Source organism: Mustela erminea, chromosome 17, assembly GCF_009829155.1.
Source record: "Mustela erminea isolate mMusErm1 chromosome 17, mMusErm1.Pri, whole genome shotgun sequence".
NCBI classification, from domain to species: Eukaryota; Metazoa; Chordata; class Mammalia; order Carnivora; family Mustelidae; genus Mustela; species Mustela erminea.
In genome coordinates, this window is record NC_045630.1 from 23313817 (window position 1) to 23340905 (window position 27089).

Consider the following 27089-nt stretch of genomic DNA (forward strand, 5'->3'; position numbering starts at 1 on the left):
CACAGCAGGGAGCCTGCTTGCTCCTCTCTCTCTATGTCGAATGAATAAATAAAATCTTAAAAAAAAAATCCCTGCAAATCATTTGAGTAATAATATCACAAAAGTTCCCAGTGTGCCCTCCTAACCTCCTGCTTCAGTTGGATAGTCATGACCTAGTCTCTCCTTGAAGAAAACTCCCAGCCAAGGCAAAATATAATTTCACAAACCCCTATAAGTACATACATGGCGCTGAAGTTCAATGTTACCATTGTTAATTTCATTGCTTATCTTCAAAAGCCATTGTTGAATCATGTTAAATATTTGTGCTTGAAGTACCCTGAAGGAAAAAAATCAAGTAAAATAAATATAAGATATAGAGTATAAAAGCCTATCAACTAAAAGAAAAGGTTTTATTTGGGTGGGCCTAGAAATGTTGGTGTTGACAACTCTTTGAGAATTCAGAGAAAGGGAAATGAAAGCCCTGAATTACCTGGTATAATGGCTTACTCATTATCACAGCCTTCCTAACCCTGGGCAGGTAGCAACTGGCATTATGCACTTTAAACAAGGTGAATCTTATGTTCGGTGCTAGCTCTCTACTATAAAAACTCACCCTCGTACCCTTTACATTCACTTCTAGGCAGTGAGGCCACAAAGTGAGGAGAACGAATTTTGAAATTCTCAAGAGATCGATTTCCAACATGAAAGTGTGAGGAGCAAAGTTGATCCGTGCCACCCCCCCTGCGCCCCCCTACCCAGCCCCCAACCCCCCACCCCACCAAGTGAGGCTGGTGAGAATTACTTAAAAAACAAAACAAAACCAAAACACTGAAAGCCTCTGGAAACATCCTAAGGACAAAGAGCAACTGAAGAAACATGTGTTCAAGACAATCTATGAAAACTCAATAAGAAACGTAAGAAGAGCCTGTGGTATTTAAAACAAGCCTTCTCTAGCTCGCGCGCGCGCGCTCTCTCTCTCTCTCTCTCTCTCTCTCCCCTCTCAGCTCAGTAAGGCGAAACTCCACCCCAGACTGCTGCAGCCAAGAACACAGAACTCCCTCCCTCACCCTCCAGCTCGCAGTCGGAGGGCTTTCTTCCTGGGAGGCACCAGACTTCCAAAGCTTCTTACATGACCCCAGCTACCTATTGCTGAGGCTACGTACTGGGAAAATGTAGCTGAGAAGTGGGGATTCCCTTCTGTCCAGAAGAAAGCTGTGGGAACTTACGGGCCAGAATCCACATCCATATACTGAGGAACAGTACCAATAATGTTTATCGATGTATCCAACTGCGATTTCATTTCATTAACTTTTCCATTAAGTCTTTCCCATTCTTCATGAAGCATATCAGGAAACTGCAGGCCATTTACCAACTTGAAAGAACAGAAGTCTAGAGAACTAACCAAACTTGAAAGAATTTTAGATATACCTAGAAAAGTGAGGAAAGTACTAACTTTAAAAAGCATTCATTCATAAGTCTACCATTGCAATAATAAATTACAAAAATACCAACGGGGAGGGCCTTATCTTCTTTCATCTTTTTATTACCCTACAGTTTGCCAAGCAGGGAACCTTGCAAAGAGTAGTTCTTAAACAAATGTTCAGTAAATAAACACAGTGCAGTCAGTGCTTTCCTGACTTTCAGACTAGTTGTTTCTTTGACGACAGTTTATACTCTTAAGTTTCTTGTCTTCTCAGCAGAGAACTAAATGCAGAAACTACAAATTACAGTTTTCTATAACAGGCATTAACTCACTCAATCATTCTGTTAAGACAATGATGATAAGCAGCTCCTTTGTGACCATAGGGTAGTTAATAACAGAAATGAGAATGGTTTAACACTTGAGTCATTTTTTCGGTCATTGTTCAGGTTTTCATAAAGCTTATTGTTTTGGTCTGAATAAGGATTGAGTCTGGATCCTAATCTTTGACAAATTCACTGTGAAATCATGGTAAAATATCACCTCTATACTTTTGTCTTAACTCATTTGCAAAATAAGAGATGATATGCTCCTATCTCAGGGGCACCTGGGTGGCTCAGTCAGTTATGCATCTGCTTTTGGCTCAGGTCATGATCACAGGGTCCTGGAATCGAGTCCCACATCAGGCTCTCTGCTCAGCAAGGAGTCTGCTTCTTCCCCTTCTCCCTCCTACTCTTCCTCTGTGTTCTTCCTCTCTCTTTCAAATAAATAAATAAAATCTTTAAAAAAAGAAAAGACTGAGGGTTGCTGGGGGGAGGGAGGTTGGGAGAAGGGAGTGGGATTATGGACATTGGGGAGGGTATGTGCTTTGGTGAGTGCTGTGAAGTGTGTAAACCTGGTGATTCACAGACCTGTACCCCTGGGGATAAAAATATATGTTTATAAAAAATTAAAAATTAAAAATTAAAAAAAAAAAGAAAAGGAATGCTCCTACCTTAGAGATTTATAAAGAGAAATGGTTAAAAACTAAAATTTTTGTCCTTAATGAAATTTTTTACTAATGAAATATTTTACTAATGAAATATTATGAAATAATTTAATGAAATATTATGAAATATTTTAATTAATGAAATATTTTACTTCATTAGGAAATTTTGATCTCTTATGAGTATTCAAAATGATCTGTTAATTTCACTATTCATTCATCATTTTGACTTCCTCATTTATTTTAAACCATTTACTACTTCATTTTTTTCTCTTCCCACTATATATTTTCATGGGAATTATTACCTTCTTATCTCTAACATATTACTGATGCCATAGATAATTAAGATTGCATTTTCCCAATGAAGTAGTTTTATGTTGAACAACAGTGCCAGTCAATGAACCAGGATTGCCCTAACATTTCACTGCTTATTCTTTTTTTTTCCCTTTTTTTTTTTTTTTTTTTAATTTTAAGTAGGCTCCATTGCTCAACATGGGCCTGAACTCATGACACTGAGATCAAGAGTCACATGCTCTACCAAGTGAGCTCGCCAGGCAGCCTAGCTGAGGATTCCTATGTAACATATGACACAGTGAATAAAGTCATCATTCTCATGAAATACAGTATCATTCAGAGTCTCAGATTATCTCTAGGATTTCTCACATACAATGTCCAACATCAATCAGAAACAGTCAAGGATGTGAAACGAATTGACTCTTATGAGTCAAGACAAAATACAGACAATAAAAAGAGACCTATAGGAGAACCAGATAGTACCAAATTATCTGGCATGAATTTTAAAAATTAACTGTGAGCAGAACAGAAAACCAAAAAGTACATCCACACTTATATGGTCAATTAATCTATGACAAAGGAGGTAAGTATATATGATTGACAAAAGACAATCTCTTTGATAAATGGTACTGGAAAAACTGAACAGCTGCATGCAAAAGAATGAAACTGGACCATTGTCTTATACCATACACAAAAATAAACACAAAATGGATTAAAAACTAAATGTAAGACCTGAAACCATAAAACTCCTAGAAGGAAACAGGCAGTAATCTATTATAAGTGATCAAGATGGCTGGTACTGGCACAAGGACACACATCCAGATCAATGGAATAGAATTCAAAGTCCAGAAATAAACCCATACATCCATGGTCAACTAATTTTTGACAAGAGTGTCAAGATCATTAAATGTGGAAAACATGGTCTTTCTAACAAATGATAGTGGGATAACTGAATATCCACATGCAAAAGAAGGCTTTACCTCATACTATGTATAAAAATTAACTCAAAATGGGATGCCTGGGTGGCTCAGTTAGTTAAGCAGCTGCCTTCGGCTCAGGTCATGATCCCAGCGTCCTGGGATCAAGTTCCACATCGGGCTCCTTGCTTGGCAAGGAGTCTGCTTCCCCTCTGCCTCTGCCTGCCGCTCTGTCTGCCTGTGCACTCTTGCTCGCTCTCTCTCTCTCTCTCTGGCAAATAAATAAATAAAATCTTTTAAAAAAATTAACCCAAAATGGTCAAATATCATAATATAAGCGCAAAAACTACAAAACTCTTAGATGAACACATAAGGGTAAGCTTCATGACTTTAAATTTGGCAAAGGATTCAAAGATATGACACTGAAAGCACAAAAAAAAAAAAAAGAAAAAAAGGTAAATTGGACTTCATCAAAATTTAAAATTTTGGACTGCAAAGGACACCATCCAAAAAATGAAAAAATAGCCCATGGAGTAAGAGAAAATATTTACAATTCATATAGCTGAAAAAAACACTTGTATAGAGAGTATATAAAGAACTCTAACAAATCAGTAACAGAAAGACAAAAAAAAAAAATTAAAACATGGACAAAGAATCTGCATAGACATTTCTCCAAAGAAGATATATAAATGGCTAATAAGCTTTAAAAAGATGCTCAACATCAGTAGTCATCAGGAAAACACGAATCAAAACCATTATGAGATACTACTACATACCCACTCATATGGCTAGAATCAAAAGTCAGACAACAAGTGATGGCAAGGATGTGGAGAAATCAGAGCCCTCATACACTGGGGGTCGGTATTTAAAACTGTGATAATGGTGGCACAAGTCCGTGAATGTACTAAAAATCATCAAATTATATACTTTTTAAAAAGGTTTTGTTTATTTATTTGAGAGACAGAGAGAGCATGAACTGAGGGAGAGGCAGACTCCCACTGAGCAGGGATTCTGACTCGGAGCTCGGTCCCAGGACCCTGGGATCATGACTTGAGGGGTGAAGCCAGATGCTTAAGCGACTAAGCCATCCAGGTGCCCCCAAATTATATACTTTAAATGGGAAATTGTACTGCATATGAATTATCTCTCAAAAAAAGTAGTGCTCAGGGACACCTGGGTGGCTTAGCCGGTTAATGGTTGCCTTCAACTCAAGTGATAATCCCAGAGTTCTGAGATCGAGTCCTGATCCCAGCCTGTTTCTCCCTCTGCCTGCCATTTCCCCTGCTTTGTGCTCTCATTCTCTCTGATTTAAAAAAAAAAAAAAAGAAAGAAAGAAAAGAAAAAAGAAAAGAAGCAGTGCTCAATACTTTATTTTGTTTTTTGTTTTTTTTTTAAGATTTTATTTCTTTATTTGACAGAGAGATAGAGAACACAAGTAAGCAGAGCAGCAGGCAGAGGGAGAGAGAGAAGCAGGCTCCTCTGCTGAGCAGGGAGTCTGACGCAGGGCTCAATCCCAGGACGCTGGAATCATGACCTGAGCCGAAGGCAGCCGCTTAACCAACTGAGCCACCCAGGCGCCCCTTGTTTGATTTTTAAAACTGTATGTAACATTATTTAGATTTTAAATATTAATTGTATTACAAATAATAATCATGATTAAAATGCTTTATAATGTCCAACATGTCATTGTTTTTTTCTTACCATTATCCCCATTTATTCTTATTTCAAATTCTTTATAGAGTCTTCCTATGGTTTTCACAATTTCCTGCATGTACTGTAGCTCTGGTGGCATATCCCCCTCCATACTTTTGTGGCGATTCAATATCCCAAACCCAATATCTGTCCAGTTTTCCTGTAAATGTTTAATAATCTTGAGAGAATCGTATTTTGACACTAGCAAATACCCAGTATACTTGTCTTTATCTTCAGTTAACACCTAGAGAATGAAAGGGGGTGAGGAAATTAGACTATTATTCACTAATGATTTCATCAAAATCTACCCAAGATCCTTATTTCTCAATGACTGCCAATTATTTTAGAGTTATATACCCTATTATTACTTGTTCATACAATTTTTTCATGTGGCATGAAAAATGATTATTATTATTATTTTCAAAATTAAAGCCATTTAAGTGTCTGCCTTCAGCCCAGGACCCTAGGATCAAGCCCCAACGCTCACTCCCTGCTCAGCAGGGAAACTGCTTCTCCCTCTTCCTCTGCCTGTGGCTCCCTCTGCTTGGGCTCTCTCTCTATCAAATAAATAAATAAAATCTTTTTTAAAAAATTAAAGTGAATTTAGATTAATTATAATACCCTGTAAGATAACCCATATTTTACCAGATGAAAATAATTATATTAAATCCTATATGGGTAAAAATTAATAACAAGCAAATTAGGACCAGAATGTTTAATTACTGAGCATGTTTAATTACTACCTGCTTCAGTGAGGATATCACCTATCTGTTTACATGATCCCCATTGGACTGGGAAAGTTGCTAGAATGTATAGGTTGTGTTTTATTTGTCTAGCCCAGAGTCCAAGTCCTTTAACAAAGTGTAATTGACAGAGATGTGATTCAGATAATGCAAACGAATCACCCCTGCTTCAAAAAGAGTAATCAGCACAGGGAAGCCATGTAGCAGAGCATTTAGGAGCAAGGATTTGGGGGGTGGAGAGACCTGGACTTATTCTGACTCCACCAATTAACCATTTATAGACAACTCGGGCAAGTGACTTAACATTTCTAAGCCTCCCTTTCGCGTCTGTGAGACTGGGAATAAAAAACCTACATCAGGTGGTTGCAGTGAAAAGTACCACACTGTGTGGAAAGCACCTCCCGCCCAACAGGGTAAGTGCTTAATGAAGGCCGATTATTATTTTTTTTTAAATATTTTATTTATTTATTTATTTGACACAGAGAGATCACAAGTAGGCAGAGAAGCAGGCAGAGAAAGAGGGGAAGCAGGCTCCCCGCTAGAGCAGAGAGCCCGATGCGGGGCTCGATCCCGGGACCCCGAGACCATGACCTGAGCCGAAGGCAGAGGTTTAACCCACTGAGCCACCCAGGCACCCCCGATTATTATTATTCCTATGAAATAAAGCTGTGTGATTCTTTTTCAGTCTTATCTATGAAATATCAAAACTGCCGGATAAACAGAGTCACTAAACCTGCTACATACAAACAGGACTACAAACATCTTCAATTCTGACACTATTCTGCTCCTGCCTTTCCAGAAGATAAGAAAACAGCTTCCTGGGATCTGGAGGAGACTTTGTAAGGCTGAGTCTGACACTCACTTCGGAGGTATTTCAATATCTTACATGCTTTCCTTTGTCAGCCTGCTATGACATTATAGTAATTTGATTAATGAAAGCTATTTTCAAAGCTCCAACTCTTTTAAGGAGATGTTACTAATAAACCAAGTGTAGTATACACCTACAGCGGAATAGTCTTCAGCCTTTGAAAGGAAGGAAATCCTGACACAGGCAACCAAACAGACAAGCCTTAAGGACATTTTGCTGAAGGAAATAAGCCCGTTACAAAGGGACAGATACTATGGACAGATATGTCCAGACATATGGTGTCTAGCATAGTCAAATTTTTAAAAAAGATTTTATTTATTTATTTGACAGAGAGAGAGATATCAAGAGAGGGAACACAAGCAGGGGGAGTGGAAGAGGGAGAGGCAAGCTTCCTGCTGAGCGGGGAGCTGGATGCTGGGCTTGATTCCAGGACCCTGGGATCATGACCTGAGCCGAAGGCAGATACTTAACGACTGAGCCACCCCAGGTGCCCCTAGCATAGTCAAATTTGGAAAGACAGAAAGTGGAATGATGGTTTCCAGGGACTGGGGGAGGAGGAAATAGAGGGGTTCTTGTATTATGGGTAGAGTTTCAGTTCAAGAAGACAAAAAAATTCTGGACATGGATGGTGGGGGGGTGTACGACAATGTAAAAGTACTTAATGTCCCTGAACTATACACTGAGAAATGACTAAGATGGTCAATGTGATGTCATGAATATACTGTACCACACGTTTTTAAAGGGATGGTATGAGGGGCGCCTGGGTGGCTCAGTTGGTTGGGCAGCTGCCTTTGGCTCAGGTCATGATCCCAGGGTCCTGGGATCAAGTCCCACATGGGGCTTTCTGCTCAGTGGAGAGCCTGCTTCTCCCTCTGCCTGCTGCTCTGCCTACTTGTGCGCTACCGCTCTCTCTCTGTCAAATAAATAAATAAAATCTTTTAAAAAATTAAAAAATAAAATGAAATGAAAAGATCGCAAGAATTTTAAAAGTCCAAGTTGTCCTTAAGACAGAAGGAAGGTACAGGAGAGGCACAAATGTCACATCTGTTGATTAGAGGAGAAAATCAGAACTACCCTCACTCCCACCCAACTATCATTTCCCATTTTTTTCCGGCAGCCTAAATTTATTTGCCTCAAAAATATAAAATAGAACTGAAAAAAAATTTTGGTATATTTTTAAAGCCCCTGGAATCTTGCTGTTTTCTTTGTCTTTCATAAAACACAGTATGGCATTTTGAAAGGATAAGGTGTGACTCAGTTGCAGGCGACAAGCAGCAAGCTTACAGACAGCTTTCTGATTACCAAATGTTTTATGAGAAAGTCTTACCTTTTGCCACTGATTGAAGTCTGCAATAACTGATTCAAATGTATTTTCTTTATTAAGAGATGAAATGTCTTTTCTATTGGAAGAAGGAAAAGGAGTAAGAGCAGGCTCTCAGAACAATGTATCAACAAAGAAAACCATGAATCCATACACTACAGAACAATATTGGGTTTCTCCTGAAGGATTTTCAAACATGCCTTCCATGAATGCCTCATAAGCATTCATCTTTACATTTACAAACATAAATATACGTTCAGGCTCCAACCAGCCCTAAGCAATCAAGTTACAGGGTTGGAGATCATGCAAGTATCAAAAGGGTGGTCCCTTTTGGCCATCCAAAATTAGATCATCTTAAGAGCAATTCCTGGAGGAGGAGTCAAGATGGTGGAGAAGTAGCAGGCTGAGACTACTTCAGCTAGCAGGAGATCAGCTAGATAGCTTATCTAAAGATTGCAAACACCTACAAATCCATCGGCAGATCGAAGAGAAGAAGAACAGCAATTCTAAAAACAGAAAAACCACCACTTTCTGAAAGGTAGGACTGGTGGAGAAGTGAATCCAAAGCGACGGGAAGACAGACCCCGGGGGGAGGCTACCGGCAAGCGGCAGAGCAACGGAGCACAAAATCAGGACTTTTAAAAGTCTGTTCCGCTGAGGGACATCGCTCCAGAGGCTAAACCAGGGTGAAGCCCAAGCGGGGTCAGCGTGGCCTCAGGTCCCGCAGGGTCACAGAAGGATAGGGGGTGTCTGAGTGTCGCAGAGCTTGCAGGTATTAGAACGGGAAAGCCGGCACAGAGACAAAGCTGACAGTGAGCTCACAGCTCGGGGTTACCTTGAACCGGCCACAGGCTCGGTGAGCTTGGAGCGCGGCCGGAGGTCAGGCAGATGGGAGTTACTGGGCGCTGTTCTCTGAGGGCGCACTGAGGAGTGGGGTCCCAGGCTCTCGGCTCCTCTGGGCCGGAGACCAAGAGGCGGCCATTTGTATTCCCGTCCTCTGGAACTCTACGGAAAGCACTCAGGGAGCAAAAGCTCCTGAAAGCAAACCCGAGCGGATTACTCAGCCCGGCCCCTCGTAAGGGCAGTGCAATTCCGCCTGGGGCAAAGACACTTGAGAAGCACTACACCAGGCCCCTCCCCCAGAAGATCAACAAGAAATCCAGCCAAGACCAAGTTCACCTAGCAAGGAGTGCAGTTTCAATACCAAGTAGAGCAGCAGAATTCCAGAGGAGGAGAAAGCAAAACACGGAACTCATGACTTTCTCCCTATGATTCTTTAGTCTTGCAGTTAATTTAATTTTTTTTCTTTTTCATTTTTTTCTCTAATTCTGCTAAAATTTTTTTAACCTTTACCCTTTTCTTTTTTAACGTTTTTTAACTAGTTTATCTGATATATATTTTTTCTTTTTTATACTTTTCTTTATTCATTTTCTTTTTTTAATTCTTTTCTTTCTTTTTTTTTTTTTCTTTCTTTCTTTCCGAAACTTGTTTTATCCCCGTTCTCCCACCTCACAATTTGGGATCTCTTCTGATTTGGTTAAAGCATACTTTCCTGGGGTTGTTGCCACCCTTTTAGTATTTTACTTGCTCCTTCATATACTCTTATCTGGACAAAGTGACAAGGCGGAAAAATTCACCACAAAAAAAAGAACAAGAGGCAGTACCGAAGGCTAGGGACCTAATCAATACAGACATTGGTAGTATGTCAGATCTAGAGTTCAGAATGACGATTGTCAAGGTTCTAGCCAGGCTCGAAAAAGGCATGGACGATATTAGAGAAACCCTCTCGGGAGATATAAAAGCCCTTTCTGGAGAAATAAAAGAACTAAAATCTAACCAAGTTGAAATCAAAAAAGCTATTAATGAGGTGCAATAAAAAATGGAGCCTCTCACTGCTAGGATAAATGAGGCAGAAGAAAGAATTAGCGATATAGAAGACCAAATGACAGAGAATAAAGAAGCTGAGCAAAAGAGGGACAAACAGCTACTGGACCACAAGGGGAGAATTCGAGAGATAAGTGACACCATCAGATGAAACAACATTAGAATAATTGGGATTCCAGAAGAAGAAGAAAGAGAAAGGGGAGCAGAAGGTATACTGGAGAGAATTATTGGGGAGAATTTCCCCAATATGGCAAAGGGAACGAGCATCAAAATTCAGGAGGTTCAGAGAACGCCCCTCAAAATCAATAAGAATAGGCCCATACCCCGTCACCTAATAGTAAAATTTACAAGCCTTAGTGACAAAGAGAATATCCTGAAAGCAGCCCGGGAAAAGAAGTCTGTAACATACAATGGTAAAAATATTAGATTGGCAGCAGACTTATCCACAGAGACCTGGCAGGCCAGAAAGAGCTGGCATGATATATTCAGAGCACTAAATGAGAAAAACATGCAGCCAAGAATACTATATCCAGCTAGGCTATCATTGAAAATAGAAGGAGAGATTAAAAGCTTCCAGGACAAACAAAAACTGAAAGAAATTGAAAACACCAAACCAGCTCTACAGGAAATATTGAAAGGGGTCCTCTAAGCAAAGAGAGAGCCTACAAGTGGTAGATCAGAAAGGAACAGAGACAATATATGGTAACAGTCACCTTACAGGCAATACAATGGCACTAAATTCATATCTCTCAATAGTTACCCTGAATGTTAATAGGCTAAATGCCCCAATCAAAAGACACAGGGTATCAGAATGGATAAAAAAACAAAATCCATCTATATGTTGCCTCCAAGAAACACATTTTAAGCCCGAAGACACCTCCAGATTTAAAGTGAGGGGGTGGAAAAGAATTTACCATGCTAATGGACATCAGAAGAAAGCATGAGTGGCAATCCTTATATCAGATCAATTAGATTTTAAGCCAAAGACTATAATAAGAGATGAGGAAGGATCCTATATCATACTCAAAGGGTCTGTCCAACAAGAAGATCTAACAATTTTAAATGTCTATGCCCCCAACGTGGGAGCAGCCAACTATATAAACCAATTAATAACAAAATCAAAGAAACACATCAACAATAATACAATAATAGTAGTGGACTTTAACACTCCCCCTCACTGAAATGGACAGATCATCCAAGCAAAAGATCAACAAGAAAATAAAGGCCTTAAATGACACACTGGACCAGATGGACATCACAGATATATTCAGAACATTTCATCCCAAAGCAACAGAATACACATTCTTCTCTAGTGCACATGGAACATTCTCCAGAATAGATCACATCCTCGGTCCTAAATCAGGACTCAACTGGTATCAAAAGATTGGGATCATTCCCTGCATATTTTCAGACCATGATGCTCTGAAGCTAGAACTCAACCACAAGAGGAAGTTTGGAAAGAACCCAAATACATGAAGACTAAAGAGCATCCTTCTAAAGAATGAATGGGTCAACCAGGAAATTAAAGAAGAATTGAAAAAAATCATGGAAACAAATGACAATGAAAACACAACGGTTCAAAATCTGTGGGACACAACAAAGACAGTCCTGAGAGGAAAATATATAGCGGTACAAGCCTTTCTCAAGAAACAAGAAAGGTCTCAGGTACACAACCTAACCCTACACCTAAAGGAGCTGGAGAAAGAACAAGAAAGAAACCCTAAACCCAGCAGGAGAAGAGAAATCATAAAGATCAAGCAGAAATCAATGAAATAGAAACCAAAAAAACAACAGAACAAATCGACGAAACTAGGAGCTGGTTCTTTGAAAGAATTAATAAAATTGATAAACCCCTGGCCCGACTTATCAAGAAGAAAAGAAAAAGGACCCAAATAAATAAAATTATGAATGAAAGATGAGAGATCACAACTAACACCAAAGAAATACAAATAATTATAAGAACATACTATGAGCAACTCTACACCAACAAATTTGACAATCTGGAAGAAATGGATGCATTCCTAGAAACATATAAACTACCACAACTGAACCAGGAAGAAATAGAAAGCCTGAACAGACCCATAACCAGTAAGGAGATTGAAACAGTCATTAAAAATCTCCAAACAAACAAAAGCCCAGGGCCAGACGGCTTCCCAGGGGAATTCTACTAAACATTTAAAGAAGAACTAATTCCTATTCTCCTGAAACTGTTCCAAAAAATAGAAATGGAAGGAAAACTTCCAACCTCATTTTATGAGGCCAGCATCACCTTGATCCCAAAACCAGACAAGGATCCAATCAAAAAAGAGAGCTATAGACCAATATCCTTGATGAACACAAATGCGAAAATTCTCACCAAAATACTAGCCAATAGGAGTCAACAGTACATTAAAAGGATTATTCACCACGACCAAGTGGGATTTATTCCAGGGCTGCAAGGTTGGTTCAACATCTGCAAATCAATCAATGTGATACAACACATCGATAAAAGAAAGAACAAGAACCATATGATACTCTCAATAGATGCTGAAAAAGTATTTGACAAAGTACAGCATCCCTTCCTGATCAAAACTCTTTAAAGTGGGGCCGCCTGGGTGGCTCCGTGGATTAAAGCCTCTATCTTCAGCTCAGGTCATGATCCCAGGGTCCTGGGATCGAGCCCCACATCGGGCTCTCTGCTCACCAGGGAGCCTGCTTCCTCCTTTCTCTGCCTGCCTCTCTGCCTTCTTGTGATCTCTGTCTGTCAAATAAATAAAATCTTTAAAAAAAAAAACTCTTCAAAGTGTAGGGATAGAGGGCACATACCTCAATATTATCAAAGCCATTTATGAAAAACCCACCGCAAATATCATTCTCAATGGAGAAAAGCTGAAAGCTTTTCCACTAAGGTCAGGAACATGGCGGGGATGTCAACTATCACCACTGCTATTCAACATAGTACTAGAAGTCCTAGCCTCAGCAATCAGACAACAAAAGGAAATTAAAGGCATCCAAATCAGCAAAGAAGAAGTCAAACTATCACTCGTCGCAGATGATATGATACTATATGTGGAAAACCCAAAAGACTCCACTCCAAAACTGCTAGAACTTGTACAGGAATTCAGTAAAGTGTCAGGATATAAAATCAATGCACAGAAATCAGTTGCATTTCTCTACACCAACAACAAGTGTTGGAGGCAGGCCCCTGGCCAGGGCGGCCTCTGGCATTAAAAGATGGCGCCTGGCTAGTTGCCAGGTTAGGATTGCCTCGTGAGACTAAGCGGAACACCCAAAGAGGAAGTAAACAGCGTTGGTTGCTAGCCAAGTTGTTCGCTTAGGTGCACAGCCTGATTCGCTCCCTCCTGTACCCTGCTCGCTGATTGGTCATGTAAGCGTATATAAGTGTGTAGACTTGCGGAAATAAAGAGAGAGAAGCTGCATCCGAACTGGGGCGTATTGTCGTCCTTGCGGGTCGAGGGCAATAAATGGTGCTGAAACCCGGGAACTAAATAAAGGAATCTTGCAAGGTAATCCGCAGGAAAGCGGGGAGTAAAGGTCCACAGGGAGAAGTCCGCAGGTATGCGGGGTAAAACCACGACAAAGGTGGTGGGAAACTTGTACAAGACCGCAACAAGAAGCGGGGCGGCCATAGAGCCAGGATTTTCTTATCGAAACCGCAGGTAAGCAGGGAAGGGACCACGATCAAAGTGTTGGGAATCTTGTACAAGTCCACAATAAGAAGCGGGGCGACCTCAGAGCCGGGATTTAGCAAGTCCGCAATAAGAAGCGGGGCAGCCTTAGAGCCGGGATTTAGCAAGTCCCCAATAAGAAGCGGGGCGGCCTTAGAGCTGGGATTTAGCGAGGCCGCAATAAACAACGGGGCAGCCTTAGAGCCGGGATTTAGCGGCGAGTCTTTAACGTCCGCGTCTGTTGTCTGTGTGTTCATAATGGGATCTGAAGTATCTAAAGTGCAGTTAGAAGGGTCTTCAGAAGACCTGCTGAAAGCCAATGGAACTCCACTAAAAGCAAAAACTGCTCGGGCCTTTTTGAATACAGTGGAAAAGGCGGCTCCATGGTTCCTAGATGAAGGCTTGCTAAACATACCTCAATGGGACCACTTAGGGGAGGATTTGAAGAAACAGGACAATAAAACGCTTTTGCCACCCGGGACCCTGGCAATATGGACCTTAGTCTGGGGATGCCTGGTGGGGCTGAAACCCAAATGTGAATCAGCTCTACAAGAGGGAGCAGAGGCATTGGAGGAAGTGAAAGAGGAGCGGTCTTCTCATGCCTCAGAGGAGGGTAGTTCTAGTGAAGAGGAAGAAGAAATGTCAGGGGAGGAGTTAGACCGTAAAATGCACTCCAAGTTTGAACAGTTGAAACTGTCGACTCCAGCGACGCCTAGTGCCCCTCCGCCATATAATCCTATGGCGTGCCAAGGAGCTTGTAGCTGCTGCACCACATGTGGTAGTGACAGGGTTTCGAGCTGGAGAGATCATGACCTGGCCTCTGCCTTTCCGGTTTTAGAGGACCAAAACAACCAGCGGTATCATCAGCCTCTTGATTTTAAACTAGTTAAGCAATTAAAGGAAGCAGTCATGCAGTATGGCCCTCAGGCAACCTTTACGGTATCTTTGTTGGAGACCATAGCGGGAATGAACTTAGTCCCTGAAGACTGGGGCAACCTAGCCCGCACAACCGTGTCGGGAGGGCAATATCTAGTATGGAAAACAGCCTGGCAAGAATACTCACAGGACACTGCCCGCCGTAATGCAGCGGCTGGAAATCCTCAGTGGGACCTAGAAATATTAATGGGAATAGGACCGTACATGGGAAAGCAGGCCCAAATACAATACAACCCTGCGGTGTATCTGCAAATAGCCGCGGTGGCCACTAAAGCATGGAAGACAATTCAAGGCAGTGGGGATTTACAGGGTCAGCTGTCTAAGGTAATACAAGGACCAAATGAAGCATATGCTGATTTTGTAGCGAGGCTGATGCAAACAGCTGGTCGAATATTTGGGAGGTAGAGAGAGCCATGCCATTGATAAAACAGCTGGCTTATGAGCAGGCTAATAATGGTGTAAAGAAGCCATCAGACCTTGGAAAAGCAAAGACTTGAGTACATATATTAAAGTTTGCAGGGATATCAACGACAGTGTTATTCAAGGGCAGGTTATGGCTGCAGCTATCACTCAAGGTTTACAAGGATTACAGGGAGCTCAACAATAGAAACATAGGGGTACTCCTGGAGTTTGCTATTACTGCAAGAAGGCAGGACACCTGTAGGAGCTATAGTTAACAAAGAAGAGAGTTGGACCTTCCTATTTCAAAGCTGCTCTCCCCAAGAAACCGAGCTGCTCACAGTGATAAAAGCATTTCAAATGTTTTCATTAAGAACCCTTCAACCTTTTATCAGATAGTAGATATGTGGTGCAAGCTGTCTCTATCATTGAAAGTGTGGGTTCTATTAATGCCAGGTCTACTATCTCTAAGGCATTACAAGAAATCCAAACATTAGTTTGGGACAGGAAGGCTCCATTTCATATTGGCCACATATGAGCTCATACAACCTTACCAGGCCCCCTGACAAAAGGTAATCGGTTAGCAGACTCCTTAAGCAGGGGAGAATTTGTCTTTGCCATTGAGGACCCGGTGCAACAGGCGAGACACTATCATAAGCTGTTCCATGTGAATGCTTTAACTCTTCGCCTCAAATTTAACATAACAAAAGCACAGGCACGGGACATAGTAGTCTCCTGCAGAAATTGCGTGATCTTACTACCTGCACCGTCCTTGGGGGTTAATCCTAAGGGTTTGTTACCTAATCATATATGGCAAATGGATGTCACACATGTTTTAGAATTTGGAAAGTTAAGATATGTTCATGTCTCTGTAGATACCTGCTCTGGAATAATTTTCGCCTCAGTGCATGGGGGGAAAAATCCAGAGATGTTATCGCCCATTGCCTACAGGCTTTCGCAGCATGGGGAAAGCCACGCCAATTAAAGACAGATAATGGTCCAGCCTACACCTCACAACCCTTTAAAGCCTTCCTACAACAACTTGACATTCACTTGATGCATGGAATACCCTATAACCCACAAGGACAGGGTGTTGTGGAGCGCGCACATCTTACAATAAAAAATGCGCTTTATAAACAAAAAGGGGGAATAGGGGACACCTTCAGGTCCCCTAAAGATATGCTCAACACCACTCTCTGTATTTTGAATTTTTTAACGTTGGACAAAACGGGTAAATCAGCTGCAGACAGACATGCAAGTGATGCTGCTGCTTCCCCTAAGCCTTTAGTACTTTGGAGGGACATCCTCACAGGAAAGTGGAATGGACCAGATCCAGTGTTAGGGCGTCTGTACGTGTTTTTCCACAGGAAAAGGAGGCTCCAATTTGGATCCCAGAGCGGCTGGTGCGTGCAGCCTTGCCTCCAAACACCAGTCATGATGCTGAAGATGCTGATGATAACTCTGGGGATGCTACACCTCCTGTGGCCGACTGAAGCCAGAGAGCTATGGGCAGTGGTTAAAGCATGGCCATATCTTTTACCAGTGACTAACTCTTCTCATATTCCCTCCTCTCCCTTTGATGCATGGCAGGTCTGTAACTTGCTAGGAGCATGTACTGATATCTCAGTAGTGTCCATGTTAAATGGTGGCAAATTCCTCAACTGTTCTTATAAACAAAATGACTCTAGTACCTTTGAGACAACAGTTAATGTGTCTCGTCCCAATAATATTACTTATCAGCCCACTCCCATATGGGTCTCTCCACCATTCCTTTTCCTCATAACAAATACTAGCGAGCTGAATGATACGTTGAATTGCACTAAGAATTGCTATCTTTCCCAGTGCTGGAAGTCACGGCCTTCAAGCTGGCTGTGATTATGCGTATCCCTACCCATGTTCCTATCCCAGTTTCCATTCCAGAGGACAAGTTACCGGTGGTGCTATCCAGAAAGAAGAGAGATTTTGGTATCACAGCTGCCGTTGTGACAGCATTGGCTGTATCTACAGCAGCTGCCACGGCAGCAGCAGTCTCGCTTGCTGCAACTATACCCACTGCGGAAGCTGTGAACACCCTTGCAGAAGGAACGGTGGCTGCCCTTCAAACATAGACTCAGATCAATGCACATCTGCAAGCAGGAATCCTGATAGTCAACCAGAGAGTTGATTTGGTTCAAGAACAAGTGGACATATGGGGGGCCCTATTGGGACTGGGATGTATAGTACCCTTCCCAGCAATTTGTGTAACTCCCGTAGCCTATACTAATATGAGTGACTTACAGAATTTCTCCCAACAGCTCTCCCAATACTTGGGGGGGAATTAGTCCGCAGAATTCCAAAACTATACTCAGCACCTGGTACTAGGAATAACAAGGATAAATAACACCAGAGTTGAGCTTGCAACCCTCCCAGAGATAATCAAAACATTGCAAGATGTGTTAACCTTTATGAAACAATGGGCTAGCATAATTGGTCTGATGATAATCCTCGTAGTGGGCTTGATTCTACTAGTAAGGAAACTGCAAATTTGGAGGCGACAGCAACATAGGCAACCGCAAGCCATGGTGCAGGCCTTGTTAGCCATCAAGGCTGTGACATCCCCCCAAGTGTGGCTAAGTATGCTGGATCGGTAGTCAACGCCGGGTAAGATTGGTGGGGGAAATATACCAACCTAAGACAGGATGCAGATCATTGATATCTGCCGTCTGATGACGGGTAAGGATATTCCCCGCCACTGACAACCTAAGACAGGCACGATCCCTGCCATAAAAGAAAAAAGGGGGAGATGTCAGAGGCAGGCCCCTGGCCAGGGCGGCCTCCAGCATTAAAAGATGGCGCCTGGCTAGTTGCCAGGTTAGGATTGCCTCGTGAGACTAAGCGGAACACCCAAAGAGGAAGTAAACAGCGTTGGTTGCTAGCCAAGTTGTTCGTTTAGGTGCACAGCCTGATTCGCTCCCTCCTGTACCCTGCTCGCTGATTGGTCATGTAAGCGTATATAAGTGTGTAGACTTGCGGAAATAGAGAGAAGATGCATCCGAACTGGGGCATATTGTCGTCCTTGCGGGTCGAGGGCGATAAGACAGAAGAAAGGGAAATTAAGGAGTCAATCCCATTTACAAATGCACCCAAAACCATAAGATACCTAGGAATAAACCTAACCAAAGGGCTAAGAATCTATACTCAGAAAACTATAAAGTACTCATGAAAGAAATTGAGGAAGACACAAAGAAATGGAAAAATGTTCCATGCTCCTGGATTGGAAGAACAAATATTGTGAAAATGTCTATGCTACCTAAAGCAATCTACACATTTAATGCAATCCCTATCAAAATCTCCCCATTTTTTTCCAAAGAAATGGAACAAATAATCCTAAAATTTATATGGAACCAGAAAAGACCTGAATAGCCAAAGGAATATTGAAAAAGAAAGCCAAAGTAAGTAGCATCACAATTCCGGACTTCAAGCTCTATTACAAAGCTGTCATCATCAAGACAGTATGGTACTGGCACAAAAACAGACATATAGATCAATGGAACGGAATAGAGAGCCCAGAAATAGACCCTCAACTCTATGGTCAACTAATCTTTGACAAAGCAGGAAAGAATGTCCAATGGAAAAAAAGACAGCCTCTTCAATAAATGGTGTTGGGAAAACTGGACAGCCACATGCAGAAAAATGAAATTGGACCATTTCCTTACACCACACACGAAAATAGACTCAAAATGGATGAAGGACCTCAATGTGAGAAAGGAATCCATCAAAATCCTTGAAGAGAACACAGGCAGCAACCTCTTCGACCTCAGCCACAACAACTTCTTCCTAGGAACATCGCCAAAGGCAAGGGAAGCAAGGGCAAAAATGAACTACTGGGATTTCATCAGATCAAAAGCTTTTGCACAGCAAAGGAAACAGTTAACAAAACCAAAAGACAACTGACAGAATGAGAGAAGATATTTGCAAACGACATATTAGATAAAGGGCTAGTGTCCAAAATCTATAAAGAACTTAGCAAACTCAACACCCAAAGAACAAATAATCCAATCAAGAAATGGGCAGAGGACATGAACAGACATTTCTGCGAAGAAGACATCCAGATGGCCAACAGACACATGAAAAAGTGCTCCATATCACTCGGCATCAGGGAAATACAAATCAAAACCACAATGAGATATCACCTCACACCAGTCAGAATGGCTAAAATTAACAAGTCAGGAAATGACAGATGCTGGCGAGGATGCAGAGAAAGGGGAACCCTCCTACACTGTTGGTGGGAATGCAAGCTGGTGCAACCTCTCTGGAAAACAACATGGAGGTTCCTCAAAATGTTGAAAATAGAACTACCCTATGACCCAGCAATAGCACTACTGGGTATTTACCCTAAAGATACAAACATAGTGATCCGAAGGAGCACGTGCACATGAATGTTTATAGCAGCAATGTCCACAATAGCCCAACTATGGAAAGAACCTAGATGTCCATCAACAGATGAATGGATAAAGAAGATGTGGTATATATACACAATGGAATACTATACAGCCATCAAAAGAAAGGAAATCTTGCCATTTGCGACAATGTGGATGGAACTAAAGCATATCATGGTTAGCGAAATAAGTCAAGTGGAGAAAGACAACTATCATATGATCTCCCTGATATGAGGAAGTGGTGATGCAACATGGGGGCTTAAGGGGGTAGGAGAAGAATAAATGAAACAAGATGGGATTGGGAGGGAGACAAACCATAAGTGACTCTTAATCTCATAAAACAAACTGAGGGTGGCTGGGGGGAGGGGGGTTGGGAGAAGGTGGGCGGGATTATGGACATTGGGGAGGGTATGTGCTTTGGTGAGTGCTGTGAAGTGTGTAAACCTGGCGATTCACAGACCTGTACCCCTGGGGATAAAAATATATTGTATGTTTATTAAAAAAAAAAAAAAAGAACATGGAATAGAATTTAGTCCCAGGAAGGAAATTAGAAATCATGTAGTCCAAATACCTCATTGTCCCCCTCCCCCTCTTTGTAAAGCTGAGATTTAATTGATACTAGTTTCAGTTGTACAACATGATGATTGGATATTTGTATATATTAAAATGATCACCACAGTAGGTCTGGTTAACATTCATCACCACACAGTTAAAAGTTTTTTTTCTTGTGATAAGAAGTTTTGAAATGTACTCCCTTAGCAAATTTCAATTCTCCAATAAAGCATTATTAAAATAAAAAAAAAAAGAGCAATTCCTGTTGAACACGTCAGACAAAACAATTTATAAATAGAGGGGAAGACTAAAGAATATTTAAGATGCAACATTTAGGTCAGGAGCCCCAACTTTTGGTAAGAAAGTTTCCTTTAATATCTCTGAAGTCTTGGGGTGCCTGGGTGGCTCAGTTGTTAAGCAACTGCCTTTGGCTCACTTGTGATCCTGGGGTCCTGGGATCAAGCCCTGTGTCGGGCTCCCTGCTCAGCCAGAAGCCTGCTTCTCCCTCTCCCACTCCCCCTGCTTATGTTCCCTCTCTCATTCTCTCTCTCTCTCTCTCTGTCAATAAATAAATGAAATCTTAAAAAAAAAAAATCTCTGAAGTCTCACAAGGAGAAACCTCTTGATAAAAGTTTCTGAAGAGAAAGAGAAAAGAATCCCTGCCTGATCTGTGCTCCCCTCCCAGCCAAGTCAGCAAACAGGGATGGCAGCAGCCAACAGCTTGGATATATGCCAGCTTCAGCTTCGAGAACTTCTAACTCTGCTAACTCAGAAACCTTAGAGGATCTGAAAAATCAAAACCATTGTCCTCAATTTGAAATGGAAATGGCACCTAAACATTTTTCTTCAACAGACAGAACATCTTAAAGTAAACAAACAAACAAACAAACAACCCCCCACACACAAAACCTTAAAAATCACTGAATCAAGCCTGCATTCCAAGTCCTGATTCCCACTAACTTTGGCTGTGATTTAATCATCCCACCTTGGCTTAAGTACTGTATAGGCAGCCTTGTCCCCTGTCAGATTTCTCTAATTGCTACAAAGTATAATATCCAACAAAATCAGTCACCTTAGAATGGCGACCCAATGATTCTATTTCTCTGCATATGCACTATGCTATAGAATCTGTAGATGGTTCAAGAAGTTCAGGGGCTCCAATAATAATGACATAAGTTGATGTGATTTTTTAAAAAGAGAAGAGGAGAAAAAGAAAAGGAAAGAAAAGAAAAGAAGAAAACAACAAACCAGCTGAACAGCACAGAGGCAGCAGCAGGAGGGTAGAAGGAGCAGGATGGACCACAGAGATGGTTAGCACCAGAAACCACAGAACCACTCAAGCACCTAGCAGGACCACAGCCTTGGAAGGGCTCCTAGTTATCCGACCAAATCAATGTTAGAGTCATCACAGGAGAAAACAGAGGCAGAGAAAAAGAGAGAAAGAATTGGACTGCATTATCCGACATGACACAGCATAATGAAAACCAGGATTCTTGTAGACCCACCCGTCATTTCGGAGGAACTCCTGCCATTTGGTAAGACTATCCATAATAGTTTGCAATTTCTCCCTTGTAGACTCTTCATTTTGTTCCACTTCATTTTTAAATTTATTCATTGAGCTTCTCCATTTCAGTGTCAATTTCTGCAACAGTGCAAGGTCTGCAGTGTCCTAGGTAATACGCATGGAATCAAACCATTCATTCACATAAAGAATACTTCTCAGTATTCTTAATTCAATATTAATTAGTGTATTAATATTATAATACTAGAGATGTCCATGGAAAATGGATCAAAATGGATCAAATTTGAGATCAAATTTGGATCAAATGGATCAAAATTGAGAAGGTATTCCTCTTTCAAAATATCATCATAACATCACACAGTTCCTTTGCTGGTGGATTTTCCATGGTACATAAAATATTGGAGACAAGATATTTTCCTTTCCAACATGAGCCCAATTTCCCCATGAGATGTTCATGGGAGGTAGTGTGGTACACTGGAAAGAACAGGAATTTCAAAGTCAAACAAAACCAAACATGAATCCTAGCCAATTATTGGCTATGTAACCTTACAGGATGTTGTTTAATTTATTAGGATTAATTTTTCTAATCCATAAAATAAAGACCCTAGTATATATCTCAAAGGATTTTTATAAGAATGAAGTGAGGGGGTGCCTGGGTGGCTCAGTCTTTAAGCATCTGCCTTTGGCTCAGCTTGTGATCCTGGGGGTCCTGGGATCAAACACCGCATCAGGCTCCCTGCTCAGAGGGAAGCCTGCTTCTCCCTCTCCCACTCCACCTGCTTATGTTCTCTCTCTCTCTCTCTTTCTCAGATACAGAAATAAAATATTAGAAGAAGAATGAAATGAGGGATGCCTGGATGGCTCAGTTGGTTAAGCATCTGCTTTTGGCTCATTGCTTTTGATCCTAGGGTCCTGAAACTGAGTCCCACATGGGGCTCCTTGCTCGGCAGGGAGCCTGCTTCTCCCTCTGCCTCTGCCTGCCTCTCTGCCTACTTGTGATCTCTCTCTCTGTGTAAAATAAATAAATAAAATCTTAAAAAAAAAAAAAAAGAAATGACCAGTGTAAATGGTATGATTCTAGGAACACACTAAATGACACATCTCTCCTTTTTAACCAAGTGTGCTCATTGAATTTTTGCATTAAATTGCATAAAATGGATCAAGAATACCACTACATCAATGAACACAGCTACTTACATTTTTCAGTTTAAATACTAACAAATAGAATAAGTCTATAAATAATATTTGCACTATTGTAAACTTAGAGAAATTATTTAAATTGCTTTAATTAGGCTAGAAGACAAATACAAAGAAGAGCATTTATTCACATTTCCTTAGATTTTTCATTCCACTCACAATTAAGTGCAAACACAAAACTGTATTTAAAATTTACAAACTTAGCAAAGTCTTCTTATACCCTCAAGGGCTAGAGTCTCTTTTCTTATAATATAAGTGAATTGAGCTTTACCTTGGTTGACAGCAGTATGATGAAATGCTTAGTATATTTATTCCAACCTTTTTCATTGAGGTAAAGTCTTTTGGCCAATATGACTCTATTTTTTTCAATTACCTATTTGAAAAAAGTACTAAAATGAGGAATCTAAGACATTAATAAACCACTGTGATTTATTAAACCCAAACCAATTTCAAATATCAATTTCTCACTGAATCACTAATTCAGTCACAATCTTTTGTTTAGATCTTGAGCTAATCTTAATCATAAATTCATGCTTTCTAAACCTACTAAACTGAAATCAAACTGAAGTATATAGCAGAGGTTCTCAAGCAGTCTGATCTCAAAACCCCTTTATACTCTGAAAAATTAGTGAAGACTCCAAAGAACTTTCATTTATATGCACTATATCTACTTGATATTCTCTGTATTGAAACTTAAAACTAAAATTATTTAAAATATGTATTTAATTCACTTAAATGTAACAATAAATCCAATATATATTAACATAAATAGTATTTTGATGTACTCATATGCAAATGAGAGTGAAAAAGGCAAATAACATCTTAATATTGTGATAGAACTAGTTTTCACCTCATGAAAGGGTCTCACGTATCCCCAGCAGGTCCTTGGACCATATTTTGAGAACCACCAGTACATCAAATCAATTATATAGTCATTTAATGAACGACTGTTGTGGACACTGTGCATATAACCATGAACAAAAGAAACAAAGTTCTTTTTTTAGGGAAGTGACATCCTAGCTGTCACTCATTTCCTATTGGAAAGGACTTTAGGCATGAGCTAACACAAAGCCTCCACAAATTCAAAGTATTTTTCCACAGAAACCACTACAAGGGGTCAGTTCTCTATTTAAAATACTTCTAGAGTGAAGAAACTTACTTGTCTTCTTCTTTATTCCACTGAACAGGTCTACCTCTAAAAATATATTATACATTTACTATCATGATTGTTTCCTCTTGACATGACATTTTAAAATTCTGCATCAGGATGAAACATTGTATCCTAAATGAGATCTGACTATTCCAGAGGAAAATGAGACAGAAATTTGAATCCAGTGATGGTCATAATGTGCTATTAATTCTTAGTAAACATCACGTCCCAGGTGTGAGAATAGGCAACCAACCAGCAAACATTTCAAAAAATAGAATATTGTGGACTATGATACTTCCCTAAAGTATTATATTAGTGGCCCACAGACTGCCAGATTTTAACTCATTTGTCATCTTGGATGCCAAGGTAATAGAACCAAAATCATATACTCCTAATATGGTTACACTGTGTAAAAAAATACAAACAAATTTTCTAGTTTATTATTAGCATAAATTAAAGTTAAAGGGTTTTTTTGGGGGGGTGGTTTTTTTTAAAGATTTTATTTATTTATTTGACAAAGAGAGATCACAAGTAGGCAGAGAGGCAGGCAGAGAGCGAGAGGAGGAAGCAGGCTCCCTGCTGAGCAGAGAGCCTGATGCGGGACTCGATCCCAGGACCCTGAGATCATGACCTGAGCCCAAGGCAGGTGCCCTGGTGCCACTGAGCCACCCAGGTGCCCTGAAGTTAAAGTTTTAACCTTTTCACAAACAACAGAAAAAGAATTCTTGCTCATACTTCATAGACTCTGGTGAGAAAAAGATCCCTTAACTTGGCGATAGCCAGGTACTTAATAGAGAAGAAACAAAAGAAAAAAATGTAACTTTCCTTTTTCAAGGCCCAAAATAGCTACATTATTCATAAATTAAATATACATCCTCATTTTTAAAATTTTTGTCTAGATTATTGAAAATTGTAAAACAAAACTTTATTCAGTCAAAAAAGAAGTCTGAGTTATGATTCCAGAGGAACCAACCTTTAGGGCCAGTTCATATGTGGCTGAGCTCCAAAGATCTCTTTCGGCCATTAACTGTTTAATATCACTCTCCATCCTTCCTCTTTGCAATGTGTATAAGTCATGGTATTCTTCTACAACCCTGGAAGAAAAATAAAAAAGTATATACAGACTTTGTTTTTGAGAAGTCACATTTATTGGATAATTATTATGATATTAGACATTTAAATAAACAACTTTGTTCTACAATAGGCAATTTGTTCCTTTAAAAGTTATCATAAAGTAATTATGTACTAATAAAGTATTAATACCACTAATACCAAGTAAAATAGAAGAAAAAACAGTCACATTTCATTTATGTAAATGAAAGTAAAAAATTAAAAAATTAAAAAATTAAAAAATTAAATTAAAGTAAAAAATTACATATATTGTTCCCTGCTCTGAGCTCTTTTCTTCATATTGTTTATTCACTAGAATTTTCACAACATGGTATTCCAATAGAATAACAGCAGTATATCTAATTTTAAAAATCTGAATACAAAATAGAACTAGGGTTCTTTTTAATTTTTTTAAAGATTTTATTTATTTGTTTCATAGAGACAAATCACAAGTAGGCAGAGAGGCAGGCAGAGAGAGAGGGGGAAGCAGGCTCCCCACTGAGCAGAGAGCCTGATGTGGGGCTTGATCCCATGACCCTGAGATCATGACCTGAGCCGAAGGCAGAGGCTTAACCCACTGAGCCACCCAGGCGACCAAATTAGGGTTCTTTATTAAAGACAAAAAAAAAAAAAACAGTAATTATGAGCCACTATACTTTTAAATTACATATAATGAATATGATTTAAAAAAATTCTCTACCAACCAACTAAAAGATTAAGTATAATCAAGTAAGTACCTTTTTCCTAACTATCTTTTCTTCATGTTTACCAGAATATACATTTTCCTTCGAACTTACACTAAAGCTTAGAATTAATTTAGAATTAAAAATGCTTCTGAGATTAAATACAAACAAAGTTGTTGTACAAGCCATTTGAAACTCCTCCTCCCAAGGAATATTAACTTTGCAACAAGAATTAAAGGCCCAATATAGGAATTCCGCAAAGTGGCAGAATATAAAATCGATGCACAGAAATCAGTTGCATTTCTATACACTGACAATGAGACAGAAGAAAGAGAAATTAAGGAGTGGGTCACATTTACAACTGCACCGAAAACTCTAAGATACCTAGGGATAAACCTCACCAAAGAGGCAAAGGATCTGTACTCAGGAAACTACAGAATATTCATGAAAGAAATTGAGGAAGACACAAAGAAATGGAAAAACAGTCCATGCTCATGGATTGGAAGAACAAATATTGTGGGGTTTTTTTTAAGATTTTTATTTATTTATTTGAGAGAGAGAGAAAGAGCACATGAGCATGAACCAGGGGGAGAGGCAGAGGAAGAAGAAGACTCCCTACTGACCAGAGAACCTGAAGCAAGGCTCAATTCAGGACTTTGGGATCATGACCTGCACCAAAGGCAAACACCTAACCAACTGAGTCACCCACATTCCCCAAGAATACTCTTAAAATGTCCATGCTTCCCAGAACAATCTATATATTCAATGAAATCCCTATCAAAATACCATCAAGTTTTTTCTCACAGAGTTGGAACAAATAATCCTAAAATTTGTATGGAACAAAAACACCCCAAATAGCCAAAGGAGTGTTGAAAAAGGAAACCAAAGCTGGTGGCATCACAATTTCGGACTTGAAGCTCTATTACAAAGCTGTCATCATTAAGGCAGTATGGTACTGGCACAAAAGCAGACACATAGATCAATGGAACAGAATAGAGAACCCAGAAATGAATGCTCAATTCTATGGTCAACTCGTCATTGACAAAGCAGGAAAGAATATCCAATGGAAAAAAGACAGTCTCTTCAACAAATGATGTTGGGAAAACTGGACAGCCACATACAGGAGAATGAAACTGAACCATTTCCTTAAACCATACACAAAAATAATCTAAAAATGGATGAAAGACCTCAATGTGAGATAGGAATCTTATCAAAATCCTAGAGGAGAACACAGGCAGCAACCTCTGTGACCTCGGCCACAGCAACTTCTTGCTAGATATGTCTCTGAAGGGAAGAGAAACAAAAGCAAAAAAATGAACTATTGGGACTTCATCAAGATAAAAACTTTTGT

The 27089-nt window shown here is 40.1% G+C and overlaps 1 protein-coding gene across 1 annotated transcript in view; it reads right to left on the reverse strand.

Annotated features, from left to right (window-relative positions):
- Window positions 1–27089, reverse strand: part of AXDND1 (axonemal dynein light chain domain containing 1) — a 109709-nt gene that overhangs the window by 38574 nt on the left and 44046 nt on the right. The window contains 7 exon segments of the mRNA XM_032318541.1: window positions 223–316; window positions 1206–1407; window positions 5297–5531; window positions 8226–8298; window positions 21582–21745; window positions 23067–23168; window positions 24919–25039. Of these exon segments, the coding sequence (XP_032174432.1) occupies window positions 223–316; window positions 1206–1407; window positions 5297–5531; window positions 8226–8298; window positions 21582–21745; window positions 23067–23168; window positions 24919–25039 (991 nt within the window).